The 18,857-nt window shown below is 43.0% G+C and overlaps 1 protein-coding gene across 1 annotated transcript; it reads left to right on the top strand.

The window, feature by feature from the left end:
- Window positions 1-1,873: 1,873 nt before the first annotated feature.
- PSMD7 (proteasome 26S subunit, non-ATPase 7) lies at window positions 1,874-9,951 on the top strand. The gene is made up of 7 exons (XM_059381553.1): window positions 1,874-2,062; window positions 4,097-4,188; window positions 4,999-5,091; window positions 5,800-5,897; window positions 6,453-6,533; window positions 8,271-8,362; window positions 8,990-9,951. The coding sequence occupies exons 1-7, from the start codon at window positions 1,989-1,991 to the stop codon at window positions 9,432-9,434; spliced, it is 975 nt and encodes a 324-aa protein (XP_059237536.1). The 5' UTR covers window positions 1,874-1,988; the 3' UTR covers window positions 9,435-9,951.
- Window positions 9,952-18,857: the final 8,906 nt, after the last annotated feature.

Raw genomic sequence — 18,857 nt, 5'->3', positions numbered from 1 at the left:
TTGTTTCTCCCTCTGCCTCTCTCTCTCTTTCTCGAACAAATAAATAAAATCTTAAAAAAAAAAAAAAATTCCTTACGATCTTAGGCCATTTTCATTAAACTCTACATATTTTAGAAAAAAAAAAATAAAAGTTTTCTTTAGACGTACTTGACAGGAGAAAAATCAAAATCAATCTTTGATCTTCTGATACCTATTACATTTTTAATAACAAAACTGGGGAAAGAGAATCCTTCAGAGCTCTTTCAGTACCAGATACATGTCTATCCTGTGTTGAACAGCATTATATAAGAGATGAAACAAGAATATCTACTTTGGAAAGGACAGGGTGGTTCAATCCAGTAAGTGCCTGGCTTCCCTTAGGCTTGGGGTCCTGATCTTCCCATTTCGTGCTCCTTGCTCTACGAGGAGCCTGCTTCTCCCTTTGTCTGCCTCTCCTCCTGCTTGTGCACTCTATCTCTCTCCTGTCTCTCTCTCTCAAATAAATAAAATCTTTAAAAAAAAAAATTAAGAATATCTACTTTGAATCAGGCACTAAACAACAGTAAGCATGCTTTAACAATCACATAATAGGGGCTGACCTAAATTTTCTTTACCTTAAAGTTATCTTAATTAGTAGCAATCATTATTAGCCAAATCAAAAATATTAAAACAAATGAGGAAAATCCAAAGCAATGTCCCCAAAAGTAGGAAGAGTACATATAATAAATTGATGGGTAGAACCCAGAAAAGAATTATCAAAAGCTCTCTGATTACCCTGGAAGGAGACCAAAATTCAGAGCAAAAGTCTCTTGGTTATTTTTGAGAGAGGTCAGATCCGACCTCCAGTACTATGGGGAAGGTAAAAAGTCAGACAGGGCAAACAGGTGCATCCGGTTGGCTCAGTCAGTTAAGCGCCTGCCTCGGCTCAGGTCATGATCCCCAGATCCTGGGATGAGCCCCCAAACCGGGCTCCCTGCCCTGCAGGGAGCCTGATTCTCCCTCTGTCCAACCTCCTGCTCTCTCTCTCCCTCTCTCAAATAAACAAATAAAATCTTAAGGGAAAAAAAAGGGCAAACAATAAGCCAACAATTCAAGTTGCTTAAGTATTGTTTCTATTTATACAACCAGCAACTTAAAATTATAAATACAAACTTGTATGGAATTAATTTTGTCTCCTTCCACAGATACGCTTAAATTTTTGCCTCCCGCCATTACCCCCTTCAGTCTTCCTTTTTCTCTCCTCGCTAAACACCAAAGCATATTTGAAATTAGTTTTTACCCTTACTTCAACTCTTACCTAAGCTTTCATTTGAAAATCAACCTGAATGACCTGACTCCAGGTACAAACTGAATTCTTCTAGCCCTAATTAAATGGTAAGTAATATAAACAGGTAGAAAAATATAAATACAAGGGGATTATCTGTCATGAGTCCATAATAAATATTAAGGGTTAATTCCCCGACAAGAAGGATGAAATAAATTACCAAATCTACTTTAACGACATGTCCTAAAGCTAAAGACTTAAAAGTCAAGAAACTCTGGAGGATTCTGGCTTGAAACAAAGGTGAACATTTTCTGGGTGGTGGAGATAGGAGTTATTACTTCCTTCTAATAATTTTTCTAGTCTTCGAACGGGGTGGGGGAGGAGGGTGTGAAGTGGGAAGGAACTAAAACGAAAAGCCGCTGCAGGTGACGGTGCAGGCCCAACACCAGGAGGTCAACCTTTATCAGTCGCCACTGTCCCTTTAGCTTCGAAGACCAGGGAAACTCGTAATGAGTCACCCAGGCCGGGCCCCACCTTGCTCCGGCCTTCCCCCTCCTCAAGATGGCAGCAGGCGCGAAAATCCGGGGTGGCGCGCGCGCGGCACTCTGGGAGCGGAAAAGGGGGACCGCGGCGGCGGCCGAGCCGGAAGAGGAGGAGCCGGGCCTGGAGGATCCGTCAGTGTCGCTGCGGCTGCCGGTGTTTGCGGGTCGCAAGGAGCGGAGTCTGGCGGGCGGGGTGTGTCGCGATGCCGGAGCTGGCGGTGCAGAAGGTGGTGGTTCACCCCCTGGTGCTGCTCAGTGTGGTGGATCATTTCAACCGGTGAGTGGGTGCGCGGGGCGGCCTATCGGGATCGCCGCTGCTGAGTCACTGGCACGCTGGGACGGCGCGGCGGCCGCCGGGGCGCTGAAGGGCGGGGGGGGCGGCACAGCCTCGCGGAGGGGCCCGGACCAGCCTCGGATCACGAAGCCTAAATCACCAGGCCCGTCCCCCGTCCCCAGCCGTCACTCTGCGGCCCGGACTGCACGTTCCTTTTACCCAAATCCGCACGCTGCCAGAGTATGGGGGGGAAGCTTCATTTGGTCCTGATCCCCCAGGCCTCGTGCCCATCTGTCACCTCGTCCTCCCCTTTTCACCAGAAAGACTCGGTGCCTCGTGGGAAGGCCTAACAGATTTGCGTCTCTGTGCCTGTGAAAGCTGTCACCAAAATTCTGGTCTCTGCGGGGGCTCCCTTGAAAAGCTGTAGTTCCTAAGCAGGAATCTGTTTTGATGGTAACCTAAAATGTAGATTAGGTGTCAAGCTTTTCTTTTAAAAATGAGAGCCTGAGTAGCTTTGGGCATTAATGAATAAGCTGAAACATCCCATGGATGTTTCTTCTGCCTTCCCTTCCCTTGTTTTGGAGCTGTTCGTCCCGCTGGACCTGTTACACGTGTTCATAACTTTTACACGGAAATTACTTGAATTGGCAAGTGTAAAGGCCCACTTGGGAGCATCTGCTATAAAGTCAGTTGCGAAGTGCCTGTTGTCTTGCAGCTTGCCTCATTCAACCATAGCTAATAAAACAGTCACGACTCCATGAGGTTTAGGGTCCCCATTTCCACAGCTTTTGCATGCATTCCCACTGTAGTCACTGTCTTTCTCCCTTGGATACTAGAGGTGCTAAGGGAACAAGCACCATTTCAGTTCTATTTGGAGGACATAGTGCACAGACACTGCTAACTGCTGTGTCATAAGAGATGTAGGGTTTTTAAGGGGAAAAAAAAATTGTATTTTTGTAGACCAAAAGAAAAGCACATGAGTGTAGAACTTTCCTTTGATGTGTGACAATTCCGTGCCTCAGACTTCTCCCCAAATCAGAACTACCATGGATACAGAAAGCTTCATTTTAGTCAAATCCCAAATTTAGTAAGCATTTATATATTTGCCAGACTGTATGTTTAGAAGAATAGTACAGTGAAAACAGTGACTGTTAAGAAACTATAGTTCGTTTCACAGTGGCCTCTGTCTTTCCTTTGAATGTGGAATTGTATTTTGAGACACATTTGCTACTGGTCAAAGGAGACTACATTAAGGTCAGTGAAATGAGATCGTATAAGTGAAACACTTGTAGCTCTCAAAGACAGAAGTCACTGAGAAGGTTTGACAAGTAGATAGAAATTCTGTTATAAACTCTGTGTTACTCATTCAGCCATCCTGCCAGTGTTACCAGTCACTAGCTCACTTCTGACTTCTGCCTGATTAAGCAATTCACGGAGACCACAGGTGGCACACGCATATCTCAGCCTCAGAACCCATTTTCTGAGCCCCTAGATGGTACAAAGAATTAGAACTTCTAGTGGGGCTTGTCCATGTGAAATAGATATTCCAAAGAATAACTGGAAAGCCACCCCATAAAAGTGGTTCTACTTCAGCATCTTTATCTCTGAAAATATTTAAGGATAAGAAAGTTGGGGAAAGTTCAAAGGAGAAAACTGAAAGAAAAAGTTAAAGGTGGCAGCATAACTTAAATGAAATGTACTTTTCAAACACCAAGTAACATTTTAAAACTCTTCAGATGTGGGGAGTTTTCATTTTCTCTATTTTCAGGTTCTAGAAAGTTTGAAATTTTTCTGAGTGTATATTTCTTGCAGTCAACAGTGTAAAGACTGCCAATGTACAAAGTTGGTAAATTACCCATTATGTTTATTAAAATTTAATATTAAGGACTTACCTGACACTATTCTGTTTGTTTAGTGGGATTAGTTCCCAGGTAAACCAGATTGTATGTGTACCATTGATATTTCCCTCTGAGTATCTAATTTTTGGTTCAATATCTCTATATGCCTGTCAGACTGACCTTCTGCTTTTTCTTTCAGAATAGGCAAGGTTGGAAACCAGAAGCGTGTTGTTGGTGTGCTTTTAGGGTCATGGCAAAAGAAAGTACTCGATGTATCCAACAGTTTTGCAGGTATAAGCAAAATCTTAACGTTCTGAGCCTGGGCTAAAATGTCAAATATTTTCAAAATTAAAAAAAAGAAACATGATTTCTATTTTTACTCCAACCTAGAATTTCTGTCAGAATTGCTTAAATATAGGAAGGCTAAAGGTTACTCACTAAACTGAGTAGTAAATATTTTAAATTTGCAAGCCATATGGTCTCCATTACAACCTCTCAGTTCCTCAGATTTTGTAGCAGGAAAGCAACTATAGACAGTATGTTGACAAAGGGGTGGCTGTATGCTAGCAAAACTTTATAAAAATAGGCAGCTCTGATGTTTGTAAATCCCTTCACATAGCCATGGTTATGGAGACCATTACTTTTTACTCAGTGTCATGAACCTTTACAAGAATGTATTCGTATATTTTATGACTAAAGTAACAACAAAGAATAAAATAATTGCTCTACAATGAACTCTAGACTAGAGGTCATGAACTTCAGTATTTGAAAAGACCAAGCAGTTAATGTTATTTGTCAAAGGAAAGTATTAGCGAGTGATGGGACTTTTAGTAAACTGATGAGCAGGTGTCCATTTTAAAGGGGGAAAGCTCTCCCTGGCTCTAGCCAGTTGTTACCAGGTCTTCCAATTTCAAGAGAAGCTGGAAGTCTGGATTTTACATGAAATCTCCCAGTTTTTAATGAGAGCTACTCAAAAATAATTTTAATACCATACTGTACAAACCACTTAAAGTGGATCCGATGTGGCCTAGGGGTCCCCTAGGCTAGTTCTATCCATCACCCCAAACTAAATCTTTATTTTATTTATTTTTTTTTTTTTAGTCCCTTTTGATGAAGATGACAAAGATGATTCTGTCTGGTTTTTAGACCATGATTATTTGGAAAACATGTATGGAATGTTTAAGAAGGTCAATGGTATGTCTTGATGTTTTTTAAGAAGGCATTGTGGCATTGATTTATGCGTGTTTTTAGGTGTGTGCATGCACCCAGGTACATGCCCCTGATGTCTTTTCATTCATTATTATTCCATTTTCTTCCATGTTGAGGGCTCTTTCTCTTAGTTATACTTAGGTAAGCATAGTCGTAGTAGAGGAATGAGAAGATAGAGTAGCAGTTTAAGGCCAGCTAGACCTTGGTTTGGGATCTAGCCAGCCCTCTGTAACAGAAAAGTGAAGAACTATCAAACAAAATCTACCTGCCCCTAGAGCCTAAGTACCATCGGGGTAAATCTTGCTCTCTGTCACATGTATCATTTTCATTTTATTTCATTATAGCAACCATGTATGCTTTGGAAATGTTTATACCCACAATGTTTACAGTTGTAGTCTCTGTGACATACACTTGCATTTGTTTATGTGTTGCCTTGGAATTGTTTCCTAGTGTCATGCGTGACTGCTCTCAGCTAGTCTGAGATACAGATATCTCTGAATTTCCCTCACTGCTTATTTTCTGAGAATTCTGGTTTTCAGTTTTAGATTTCACAGGTCTGTCAAGATTTAAAATAGATGTATGGAATTTTGAAAAAGTAGAGAACATAAGGACTAGTGTTCTTACCACCTTTTTTGAGGGAATTCTATAGATCTTCATGTAACAGTTCAAACCCACTCATGTTTTCCTTCCCAGCCAGAGAAAGAATAGTTGGGTGGTACCACACAGGCCCTAAACTGCACAAGAATGACATCGCCATTAACGAACTCATGAAAAGATACTGCCCTAACTCAGTAAGTGTGCTCTATCTTTAAAACGCTTGAATGATATTCCTTGCCAGCTAACTTATATAAGAATCCTAGGAAGGATTCAGGTAGCAAATCATTTCATGCTTTTTTTCTAAACTGCCTGTGTTAATTGGTAGTGTTTTGTATAGTATACAATAAGCCAGGATATTTAGTAAGTAACAGTAAATACGTATTAGGTGCTTAATCCTCTCGGTCACTATACAGGGTTATTCTCCTTACAATAAGAAAATTGAGATTCAGAATTGTTAGTAAGGTCTCCTGCTTGTGGGGGCCATGATCAAACCGTTGGCTCTCTTGATTCTGGCTTCCTCGTGCTTGATGACCACACTACCACCTCAGAGCTTGTTAGTGGATGAGGGTGATAAGAGCGGGGCAAATGGTGGGATCATGTGAAATGTAGACTCATTTTTGCTGAAAATTCCAACTCTTGTCTGGTTGAGTGAACGAAATAGCTTCGGTAATCATCATCAGAAGAATGGCTGTGATTATTCCTTATGTGCTTGGTGTGAGGTGGTTTGCTAAGGTGTGTTTTTCTGCCAGGTCCTGGTCATCATTGACGTGAAGCCAAAGGACCTGGGACTGCCCACAGAAGCGTATATTTCAGTGGAAGAAGTCCATGATGTAAGTCCTCTTCCTAGGAGCCAAGGAGATTAGATTTGCTGCTTATTGGATGATTTGGATTTTGTGTTGTTTTTAAGTCAACAGATCTTTCATCTTTGTTAACAAAGAGTAGGTTGTTGATTTTTGTCAACAGCTTGATACTATGTTTCTTTCTCCCTTGAGTTTCTGAGTCACCAAATCTAAAATCCCTTTTTACACATGAAATTGAGGCCCATACTCATCCTGTGATTGCCCAGAGATGTTCACAGCAAAGGAAATGCAGAGCCTGGTGAGCTTAGTCTTAACCTAATGCAGTTTCCACTGTTCAGGTCCTCTGCGCCAGCATTCCTTTCTCCTTGAAGATTTTCATTCCCTATAGATGAGCCAGAGGTTTTCAGATAGAGTGAGTCAGAGCTGCCTGGAGCCAGATGGCAAGACCCATCTGTATGATTTGACACCTAAATACTCAGCTCCACAGCATCTAATACCTGCTGCATGCTTTGGATGTAGACACAAAGAGGTTTCAGAATATAGCTTTTCTCTATTTCCAGAAAAACTAAACTCAGATTCTAGGGTAGCATTTGATGTGAAAATATATGTGTGTTTTGTCGTGAGCATAAAATTTTACACTTGAGCTTCCTCTTGAATTTTCAGAGTCAAAAGTCTGAGGATAAACTCTGCCTTTGGATTTAGATATGTAGACTTTATCCTTATATTCAGTTTTTAAATCAGGAAAAAGATTTTAGGGTAACTCCCTGCAAATGTTCCTTGCACCGAGCTCTGTCCTCCTGTTTCTCTCGTCTTGCCACCAGAGATCTTACATAGAAATATATTTCCTTGTTGCAATAAGGCTTTCATTGTTGGTCTGGTACAGTTTTTAAAGTTAATTTTACCCTGTCTTTTTCAAAAAGGAATCAGAGGCTCTTACATACACACATACCCATGCATGCACACATACAAATGAAGATTTTAAGTAGGGGACAAAAGGCACATGAAGGCCACAACATTAAATCAAGCCAAGGAAAAATGAGTACCTGAAAAGGCATTCCATGTAGTCCTGACCATTCTGGCAGGCATAATCAAGACGAAAATGGCACTTGGAGGATTCACACTGTCCGGGATAAAATAATTACTGCTAACATTTATACCACTTAGTGACTTTCCCAAGGTCTCGCTGCTGCCTTGCGGACACTTCACAGTCGTTACATACATCCAGCCTCTTCTGGCAGGAGATCTGAGGAAAGTTGTTCCTGAATCCCATCAGAAATCACTAGGTGATAACAGGGAGCCATATCCCTGAACGGACCTTTTGACTAATTCAGGCCACAGAAAGCTGGTTATTCTGACCGCATTGTTTTGGTGCTCAGGCATCATTTGATCTGAGGGACAGTAGGTGGTTAAAAGTTAGATTATCTGACACGAGCTGGCCTCCGGTACACGTATTCTGTATACTGCCTATTCTAGAAAGAACTGCATGCTTTAAAAATCGGCCTAATTGAGACTTCCTCAAGTGTCCATTCTCACAGTGGGCTTAAGGGATTATCAAGATTTTCCTCAGAAACACGGAGCAGCGCCATTGCAGTGTCAATCTGGAAGGCTGAGCTTTCAGAGCAAACCTCACCCATTTCTGCCAGCTCTTGGGAAGCCCGGTGTGCACCCGCGAGGTGATCTGACTGAAAGCAGAGGAATCAAAGTGTGAAAGGAACATGTGCCAGGGTGTTTGTAAGTAAATAACTACAGTTAAGCCTCCTCTCCCAGGATGGAACTCCAACCTCGAAAACATTTGAGCACGTGACCAGTGAAATTGGAGCCGAGGAAGCCGAGGAAGTTGGAGTTGAGCATTTGTTACGGTGAGCTGCAGGATGGCATCGGAATCATAAGCGGCCCAAGAGGCTCTGTTAGGAGTGGGGAGATCTGGGTTCCAGGCCTGGATCATTTCTAGAGTGTCTTGAGTCACAGTTTATGACCATGGATAATAAACCTTATCGGCAAAGGGCAGTGTTGACTGTGACAAGAACACGTGTGGGAAGGAAAGTCAGGCGTTTATTCTTGCCATGTGTATTGTTTTAAGTGAAGGTAGCCAGTTGTCTGTGGAGAAGGTATGTTAGGATGGGTTTTTATTTTAAATACTATAATTGACTTAATTCGAAAGGGTTGTAGTTTTTCTCAATTCAAAAAGTTAGTCAGGATGGAAGCTTCTCACAACATCGTATAGATGCAAGTGAAAAAATGCCACCCTTTAAGTGAAAAATGGTTTCATTTTAGTTCTCTTTTTTTGAAAAAACATCCCATGATGAGAAAAATACATGCCTCCAAATCAAAACTAAGGCAGTTTACAAAATGATGAAGTAACATTTTTCTTTTGAAAACTTGCCCTTCCCCACCAAGCAGGGTGTTTGCCTAGACTGTGGGAACCTGTGTGATAATATGGTGTACTGAGGCTTTCTCCTGCCCTTTCTTCTTGTGGGTTATTACAGAGACATCAAGGACACTACAGTGGGCACTCTTTCCCAGCGGATCACAAACCAGGTCCATGGTTTGAAGGGACTGAACTCCAAGCTTCTGGATATCAGGAGCTATCTGGAGAAAGTGGCCACAGGCAAGCTGCCCATCAACCACCAGATCATCTACCAGCTACAGGACGTGTTCAACCTGCTGCCAGATGTCAGCCTCCAGGAGTTTGTCAAGGCCTTTTACCTGAAGACCAACGACCAGATGGTGGTGGTATATTTGGCCTCACTGATCCGTTCGGTGGTCGCCCTGCACAACCTCATCAACAACAAGATTGCCAACCGGGATGCAGAGAAGAAAGAAGGGCAAGAAAAAGAAGAGAGCAAAAAGGATAGAAAAGATGACAAAGAAAAAGAGAAAGATAAAGAAAAGAGTGATGGAAAGAAAGAGGAGAAAAAGGAGAAAAAATAAAACATGTAGCTTTTTAATTTGTAAATTAAAATCTTATAAACTAACTCAGTGTGCCACTAGAGGGTTCTTTTTACTTTAAGTGCTTTTTAAAAAGCTGTACTGCTGAGAGCTCTCTGGCCTGGGTCATGCTCGCCGTGGCAGGAAAGCGAGTGCACAGAGGCACTGATGTCACAGCCGAACGGTGGCTTAGGCTGCTGTGCGTGGGGGATATGTTAGCTCAGACTTCAGATCTCAGGAGAAAAGTGAAGAGAGGTAAGCAGAACATTATTGGTACTCTTCACTCTTTTACCTGTAAAACTGGAAGTTGAATTTTCCCCATCTCAGAAGACTCTTGGGGTTGGTTTTTGGCAGTTTCCAGAATTGCAAAGTGGAGTGCATGAATTCCATAAGCCTTAGAACACCCTGAGTTCTGACCCCTCTGAACTCTGTACCCGGAGCTCTGGCAAGCTCAGGGCATGGGAGCCAGCTCCATATATTGTTTACCTTTGAAGATACAATTAAATGACTTGGTTTGTAAGTCTGTGTTCTAGTCGTTTTTGATTGAGAGTGATAGTCGTTTTCAGAAGCAGCCAAGACTTCGTTTTTAATTGAAGCTGCCTTAAAGAATTTAGACTTGCAATCTTTCATGAAGGAGAGTCTCATTCCTTTAAAAACAACCTGATGGTGAGAAGAACTCTCAACCAATCCCAGAAGACCTGGGTCCTAGTTTGTGTCTGAGGTCATCTGTGAAGTCCCTTGGAGCAGCTTTTCATAAGGGACACAGTTACTATAGTAGCTGCAGGCTTTGGTACCTTGGACCCCGACGTTAGTGGGGATGTTTCAGTGGATGGAACAAAGTTGCCCCAAAATTTCAGGTCTCCGAACAAATAAGTACTTAATCATTTGACTTCCGGGAGTCCCTTAGATACTAATTTCCTCTCTGGAGCAGATAGTTCTTTCATGTACCATATGGATTATCACTGTTCAAAAACTTAAGGATATAATAAAATGGCACTAAAACTAAGTCAGCTGACTCTCAGTAACCACTGTACAGTGTTCTAATGTGTCAAAGTTTACCAGAAACATCGATTTTTATTCCAAAGAGCTAGTGAGTGGAAAGGGGGAAGTTGACAGTATGATGTATAAATAAGGTTTTATTCTACTTACTAGAGGCATGTCAACATGAAGGGCTGACTTCATAGTTCATGAAGATTCTGATCTAAAATGGGATGGTCAAGGAAGAACTGGAAAACCAACTTTTACTTAATCTATTTCAGCAGTCAAGATCAGGGTTGCTGCACCTAATCGAATAAAATATTTGAAATAACAGTCAAGGCCAGAGAACTGTTATCAGAGGAGTGCTGAAGAAGTTTTTGAGATTGGACATTTCAAACAAACTGATTGAGAAAGGAAACCTCGAACATTAACTTTATCCAGCAAATAGGGAAGAGCCAGGATATTTCTGGGACTCTAGGGGTAATGAGAACGTCATTCCAAGGAGTGGGTCATTTATGTAAGTGGTCTGGGCAATTAGAGACCACACAGGATTCAGTCCACTTTTAGTAGTATAATCTGAACTCAAAAAGCTTTCCAGGGTCTTGCAACAACAATGCTACAGCTTTAAAGTTACTCACCATTTCATAAACTGGAAAGTTTGTTGAGCATCTAAGACCATGAGAATACCCAGGCTTTGCTGTGTTTGACCCACAAATGGGCAGAATTGACTTTACCCTTCTTTTTCTTAGTGTTTTTTTTTTTTTTTAATTAATCTCTTCACCCAACATGGGGTTCAAACTCACAACCCTGAGATCAAGAGTCACATGCTTAGCGACTGAGCCAGCCAGATGTCCGAAACAATTCCATCTTTCTGACAGGCTCCTCTGTTTCTTGCAAAAAGTTTGTAGCTTGTAGCTTAGGCTCATTTTCTAAGACAAAATTATATAATAATATAAGAGAGTGACTCTCATAAGGTTATTACTGAAGTCTTGCTTATACGAATAGCAGATGAATTCACGGTAAACACACACCTGACATAAAGCCTTGTGTTTGTATAGCCTGGCAGTCTCAAGATGAGATTTCTAAACCACGTCTGTTGTTGGGTTTTTTGGTTGTTGTTGTTGTTGTTTTTAATTGTATTTATTTGACACAGAGAGATCACAAGGCAGGCCGGGGCGGGGGTGGGGGGGGAAGCAGGCTCCCGGCTGAGCAGAGAACCCAATGCAGGGCTCGATCCCAGGACCCTGAAACCATGACCTGAGCGGAAGGCAGAGGCTTAAGACACTGAGCTGCCAGCCAGGCGCCCCTGCTGTTTTTGAAAATACCAAAAATTATGTCCTGGGAAAAGTCTCCTCCAAACTCTGTAGCTGTAACATTACCCTCACTTCCACTTCCAAGGCTTCAGACTGACTTAACAGGCTACGCACATTACAGAGGACAGTATTTGTATCTTACTGGTTTTGCGTGATAACTAATATCTGAAATATCCCTTGACTTGTAAATTACATATCCTTCATGTAAAGATGGAAGCTATCGGAATGGAACAACTGTGGGCCAACTAATTAAATGTTCTTTAATTATGTTCACTCAGCCCACCAGTCACTAAAGGGACAAAAGAGAACTAATCCTATTAAGGAGCTACCTTATTACTTCTATGTGCTAGATGCAGAGTAAACCTTTCCAGCAGGAAACAGCAACCTCAGAATGGCAATCCAATTTCTGGAGGACCCTGGAGCTATGAGAACTCAGCCATATACAATGACTTTGACTTCAAACAAAAGAATTAACACAGGCCCTCATAAAAGAATGAAATCATGGTTGTTTGTTAAACTACAACAGACTAAGAAAACTACCTCATCTGCTCCTGTTCCCAGAAATGGGGAGGATTTGTGGCATGCTTCAAAGGCAAGGGAAGATTTCATTTATGTGACCCACAAGAGCAGACATTTTTACAGCTTTCCTAAACAAATTAATTCCAAATTATTCTATGTAATAGAGGCAAGTGCTGATTTGCTTATCCTTGTGCTATTCAATTCTATTATCAATGTTTGCCTGGGAACAACACATAGTGCAGATCTTTCAAAAAAATAATAGACATTCTTGTAGGGGGAGTAGGTAGAAAGTGACTCAGAAAGCAGGGAAATGGAAGTGGGGAAATAAAATAGAGGAAAAGAAAGGAAGGGAAGACCAGAGAAGTTAAATGTTTCCAGGGCATAAATCCAGAGAAACCTTTTTCTCAGCATTCCTCTTTGAAGCCAATCTGTTCTTCGACACTAGAGGGCGCCATTGGCTAGTCTCATCTCTTGCCCAGCGAAGCCTTTGATGCCCGTTCTGCACAGGATTGGGAACCTTCCCCAGAGTTGCCTGCCATCATTTCTGCTTTGAGCTACAACCATCCAGACAAGACTTTGAAGGAACATGGAGAGTGTATGGGTGCAAAAAGATTGGGTAAGGTTGCCACTCCTGTCTACTCACACTACTGCTTAGGCAATGAATATACTCAATCTTCTTTGCTCTTCAGATAACTCGTGCTTTGATTTTCCTCGCTGCTGATACGACCCCTGGTTGCTTTAAAAACCATATTTACTGGTGTGCTGGTAAATGTGAAACAACTGGTTCTCCCAAAAAAGGGGGTGGCGGGGTTTGATTTGTAGCCTTGGCCAATTCCCCTGGTGTAAATACTCCCACCATGGCTTGATGGCATGATCCCAGCATTAGTTGATGGGAAGAGCCCAGCATGAGTTGAGAAGAGATGCATGGTGACACGGCATGACGAAGTACTTCCTGAATACAGATACAATAGACACCAGTAACCTCAAGAACACACATGATAGTAAAATGTAGTAAGATTATTTGGAAATGATGCATTTTGAGTATGACCTTTTTAGATATAACTTATTTCAATAAAAATTTATACAACTTACCAACCTCACTAGACTCTGGGAATCTGTGTTAAGATCCCCTCTTTGCGGTTCCTATACACATGGGAGTGAGAACCTTTACTTTGATATAGACAAATCTATCCATTTCTTACCTCTGGTTAGCACTCTGTGGGTCACTCTGTCAGTCAAGTCCTTTCCCAGCTCTGGGTCACCTGGTGGCTCCATTGGTTAAGCCTCCAACTCAAGATCCCAGGGTCCTGGCTTTGCACTCAGCAGGGAGTCTGCTTGAGGATTCTCTCCCTTTGCCCCTCCCCATTCAAATAAACAAAATCTTAAAGAAAAAAAAAAAAAAGAAGAAGAAGTCCTTTCCCAGCTCAAGACTTCTTCTCATACACACATATCTATTATACTCCACAAGGTGTTTTCCTTCTCAGTTTGGTACCCTATCAACCTCTTTCCATCTATTAAAGCTTCTCAGATCAATCGTAACATAACGTGGCTACTATTTTAACCAAAATAACCAACTAAAGTCCTCACTTTATCTATTAGGGTCTTTCCTTATTTTCAACCCTGGCCTTATCCCTACCTCTTACCCGTCAGCATGTAAACACTCAATTATCTCCCATCGCCACATACACACACACACCCCTCTGTTTCAGTTAACTTCATTCAGCAAATAAACACCTATATTCACTAAATTTTTTTTTATCTTCCGAGCATTTTAAAAATCTTATGCAGCCCAGTTTTTGTCCCCACCATGCCCCTAACAGCCTGTACTAAAGTCACCAATGGCTTCTGCTTTCCCATTCAATTCACCCTGATCTGTCAGCCCTGACCTCACTTGACCTGACCTCTGAAGGCTTCTCTCCAGGAGCTTGTCCTGCTTCTCTTGGACCCTCATGGGCCCTTTGCTCTTCTAAAGTGTCATCTTACTTAACCTAACACAAATTTTTAAAAGTCTCAATCTATGTGATGCTTCTAATTCCAAAATTTGTTTCTCCTCTTTATTCCAAATCCTGGCTAGTTACCCACTCAATCAGAGTTTCGGAGTCACACTGGTCACACTGCTCACCGTCAGCCTCTACTTTCAGCCCCTGTGGATCCTACCATGTGGACCATGTCTGACAGCTGCCCTCTGCATTTCCCTGCCCCTGCTCACAACTCCAGCTACCTCTTCTGTGGCTAAGGTTGTCTGCCTGCACTTTCTTCGTACTTTCTCACCTTCCTTTTCCATATTCTATCCTCACACCAGAGTCAGCTTGGCTGGACGATGAAGAGGGAGAGGGTTGCATAATTTTACTCATCAGCTCATGCCTATCACCACTGTCACTTTTATGGCCCGTCTCACTTGCCCTGTTTTTACCTTTATCCTGATTTCCATTATAGTTTTAACTCCTCCCAACACACACATACACACAAGTGAAAGATGCTTCAGTGTGTTTAGTAAATGTCCTTACATATGGATGGATCGTGGAAGAATGTGCAGTCTAGTTTTGAATGGGTACGCATTTTATATTACATTTACTTCCCTTTCGATTTCATTCTTTCATGCTCTCTTAAAATTCAAAACAATATTAGGTCTCCTGGGTCAGTTAAGCGTCCAACTCTTGATTTTGGCTCAAGTCATGATCTCAGGGTTGTGAGGTCCAGTCCAGCATCAGGTTCCACATTGGGCATGGAGTCTGCTTAAGATTCTCTGTCCCTCTCCCTCCGCCTCTCCCCCCTGCTCACACATGTTCTCTCTCTCTAAATTAAATAAATACATAAATAAAATTCAAGACAATATTGTAAAGGCCTACCTTCATTTACTTCATAGCTTTTAATCACATGTGACAAAGACATTACTACGTGATCTTCAAATCCCATTTCATATTCCTTGTTCCTGACCTACCACAAAAAACACCTCCCATCCACTTTGCTGTTAGAGACAGCCACAGGTTAGTCTAGGCAATGAAGAGACGGGAGTGGTGTACACGGTATAAAGGCCCTTTTATCTCTTCCTCCCCTTGCCTTGGCAATAGAGGAGGAACATGGTGAGCCCTGACCCACCAACCTCATTCACACTGTTCCTGCTTCCCCTCCATCAGTGCTCAGCCACACCAGCCTTCTACCCACTTCTGGAACATGCCAGTCTCCCAGTCAGGCCACTGTACCTGATGGGCCCAACCCCAGATGTGGCTCTTTGCTTGATGGACTCCTTCCCAGCTTTCAGGTCTCCAGGCTGAAACATCTGTTTGGAGATGCTTTCCCTAAGGTCCTATCTAAAGGACCTTCCTTAAGGTCCTCTCTAAAAGACCCTTTCTCCCCTATCCCACTTGCCCATACTATTCTCTATCCTGTTTATCCAGGGTACTGCATGGTGACTATAAGTTCCTAATACTACTTCCAAATATTGTATACTTGAACATCGCTAAGAGAACGGATCTGAAATGTCCCTACCACAACACAGCCTTAAATGTCCTCAACATTAAAAACAAATGGCAACTATGTGAGGTGATGGATGTGCTAATCATTTTGCAATATACATACGTATCAAATCATCATCTTGGACACCTTAAACTTACACAATATTCCATGTCAATTGTATCTGAATAAATTCAGAAAAAAAAATACCTATCCAGGGGTCTCCCAGACCCTGTGGCAGACCACTGATGCACTGGGGTGTGTGCCTGTTGGAGAGCAGGGACAGGGTGAGTCAAATTCAATCCCCACCACATATACCCTGTATTTTAGCCACTGTGAAACAATTACAAGGAGGTAGCAAACCATCATGACTATAAAATCCAAAAGTTCAACGGTGAAATGAATTCCCTCACAAAAGAATCAGTGCTTCCATGTCCCTGGCCAGCCAGGGCCAGATGAAGCCACTATTGAGGAGGAAGTTGTGCCCCTCGAGCCAACCTCAGCGGGAGTCGTGCAGCTGCAGAGACCCTCCTTCAGGCTGGTTCACTGCTGTAATGGTACCACCTACCTAGCTGCTCACCCTATAATTATAGAGGAAACAGACCCAAAATTGTCCTTGAGAGATTGGACATAACTCTTTGCCAACTGGGTTTGGCTGGAGGCTCACATAAGCACTAATGACATCCCAACGCAGAGGGCCACAGTCATAGGCTGGGCCAGACCCAAGGCCTCTGAGATCATTGGTGCTGCCAGGCAACTGACGTCAGGCTGTGGACTGGATACAGGGACTGAAATGACTCCCTCTTCCCAGCAGCTGCTTTCCCCAAGGAGAGGAAGAAGAGCAATACTGGTCCCTTTCCGCTTTTGTTCCTGCTTAGTGGGATTTTTTTTTTTTTTAAATCTACACACAATTTCCATGCTCTGGCTTTTTGTTTACTAAAAATCATGGCCACATTCAGGGCCCAGAACACGGAAGAGATGCTAATCCGAGGACACTGAATCTGACCTAGGATAGTGTATGAGTTATCTATTACTGTGTTAACAAATTGCCATAAAATGCAGCAGCTAAAACAACACACGTTATGATCTCACAGTTTCTGTGTGTCAGAGCTGCAGCGCAGCGTGGCTGGGTTCTCTGCTCACGGGCAGGCAGCAATCAAGGGGTCAGCTGGGCTGCAGTCATCTTAAGCTTCCAAGCATATGTGCTCATGGGCAGGTTTCAATTCTTCATGGGTTGTTGGATGGAGGACCTAGTCCCTCACTGGTTGTTGACACAAAGCTGCCCTCAGTTCTTTGCTACATGGGTCTCTTCAACATGCAAGTTTGCTTCGTCGAAGTGCACAAGTCAAGAGGGCAATGCAGAGTCAGCTGGCAAGGGGGAGGTCAAAAACCTCTGAAACGCAGGCACACAAGTGACACCCGTCACCTTGGCCATGTTCTATTTGTAAGAAGCAAATCATTAGCCCAGAGCCACTCAAGAGGAGGGGATTAGCCTACTAGGGTATAAATACCAGGAGGAGGTCATAAGGGGACCACCTAAGAAGTCTGCCTTCCTGGGGCACCTGGGTCGTTCAGTTGATTAAGAGTCTGCCTTTAGGGGCGCCTGGGTGGCTTATGGGTTAAAGCCTCTGCCTTCGACTCAGGTCATAATCCCAGGGTCCTGGAATCAAGCCCCACATCAGGCTTTCCACTCTGCGGGGAGCCTGCTTCCCCCTCTCTGCCTACTTGTGATCTCTCTGTCAAATAAATAAATAAAATCTTAAAAAAAAAAAAAAAAAAGTCTGCCTTTAGCTAAGACCATGATCCTGGGATTCTGGGAGAGTCCCGCATTGGATTCCCTACTCAGCTGGGAGTCTGCTTCTCCCTCCCTCTGCCCTTCCCCCAGCTTGTGCTCTCTTTCTGTAATAAGTAAAATCTAGAAGAAGAAGGGGGGGGGGGGGGAAGGGGGAGGGGGAAGAAGAAGGAGAAGAAAAAGTAGCAGTAGCAGTCCTCGTCGTTATCTGCCTTCCACTGATAGAATTTCATCAGAGTAATCCACAATAGGCTCCAGAGGGGGTTCCCTTTTTAAATTTCAGCACTTAATTAATGTCTTAGAATGAAGATAATGTTAATAGAAAATGCAGAAGGAAAACATTCCTCCTGTTAATAAACAGGACTATCTATTATTAGCAAAACAAAACAAAGCCAAGCCAAGCCCAAGCATCAGGAACCAAATCAGCACTCTTAGAGAGGTAAGGCCTAATGGCCTTAACTGTGGCAAAACAGCAAAATTCAATTCTGACATGTATTTATCAATGCTTCCTGCAGAGATTCCATTAAAATGATAGTGAATAAATGTAAAAGATTTTTCATTGTCCCCTGGCCACTTGGCCCAATTTGAGAGAGAGAAAAAGAGAGAGAGAACCTGAGAGATAGAAAAGAAAATTCAATAAATTTCTAGGAGGAAAGCAGAAGTGGCCTGCAGCCGGATCTCCAGCCAAAATGAGTATGGAAGGAGGTTCGCCAAGGAGAGTTCTGGAAAGCCAGGAAAGGCTCATCCGAGAGAGGCTGGAATTAATGCCACAGGGGTAAATAGGAGCAGATCTGATCAAAGTCAGGTCCCCTCTGGGACCCCGACGCACAGACTGCCAGCTGCAAGCTGTTCCTCCTCTGCCTCCCCTCACCCCGCAAGGGAAAGGAAGTTAATCGAGAAGGCAGATTAACCATCTCTTTGCCCTCTCCAGCCTCGCTAAAATGACAGTGAAGAAAGCTTTATAGATCTTTCTCCACAAGGGCAAAGAGAACGTAAGAGGACTCAGTGACTGGACAAGGATGGTCACGCAGGTGTTGAAAGGCAGAAAGCAGATGGAGGAGCATAGCCAGGCAGAAGTTTTAACCTAAAACCCTGAAGAGGGAGATGCAGTGGAGAAGTGAGCAAGTCCCCAGAGAGACACAGGACTTGGGAGCAGCAGGAGGGCAGGAAAAGTGTGGACAACTCGGGTCGTTCAAAGTAGTTTCTCTATGGAAGGGTGGGACACCCAGGTCCCCATGCCCAGCCACAGAGCCTGGCCATCTCCCCTCTGCCAGCTGCAGGAGCCCAGGCTGAGGGGAAGGGCAAGAAAGTGAGAAAAGGTCAAGTCAGGGGCCAGGACTCTGAGAACCACGGTTCCTTCCTTCCCCTGAT

Source organism: Mustela nigripes, chromosome 17 (genome assembly GCF_022355385.1).
Source record: "Mustela nigripes isolate SB6536 chromosome 17, MUSNIG.SB6536, whole genome shotgun sequence".
Taxonomy (NCBI): Eukaryota; Metazoa; Chordata; class Mammalia; order Carnivora; family Mustelidae; genus Mustela; species Mustela nigripes.
The sequence above is the reverse complement of the archived record's forward strand: the minus strand, read 5'-3'. Positions and strand labels throughout refer to the sequence as shown.

What these genes read in the sequence shown, in the direction of transcription:
- PSMD7 (XM_059381553.1), top strand. Translation starts at nt 1,989, where the DNA reads ATGCCGGAGCTGGCGGTGCAGAAGGTGGTGGTTCACCCCCTGGTGCTG. An exon ending in TGTATCCAACAGTTTTGCAG is followed by an intron (nt 4,189 to 4,998) that starts GTATAAGCAAAA and finishes TTTTTTTTTTAG; the next exon opens with TCCCTTTTGATGAAGATGAC. An exon ending in CAGTGGAAGAAGTCCATGAT is followed by an intron (nt 6,534 to 8,270) that starts GTAAGTCCTCTT and finishes CTCCTCTCCCAG; the next exon opens with GATGGAACTCCAACCTCGAA.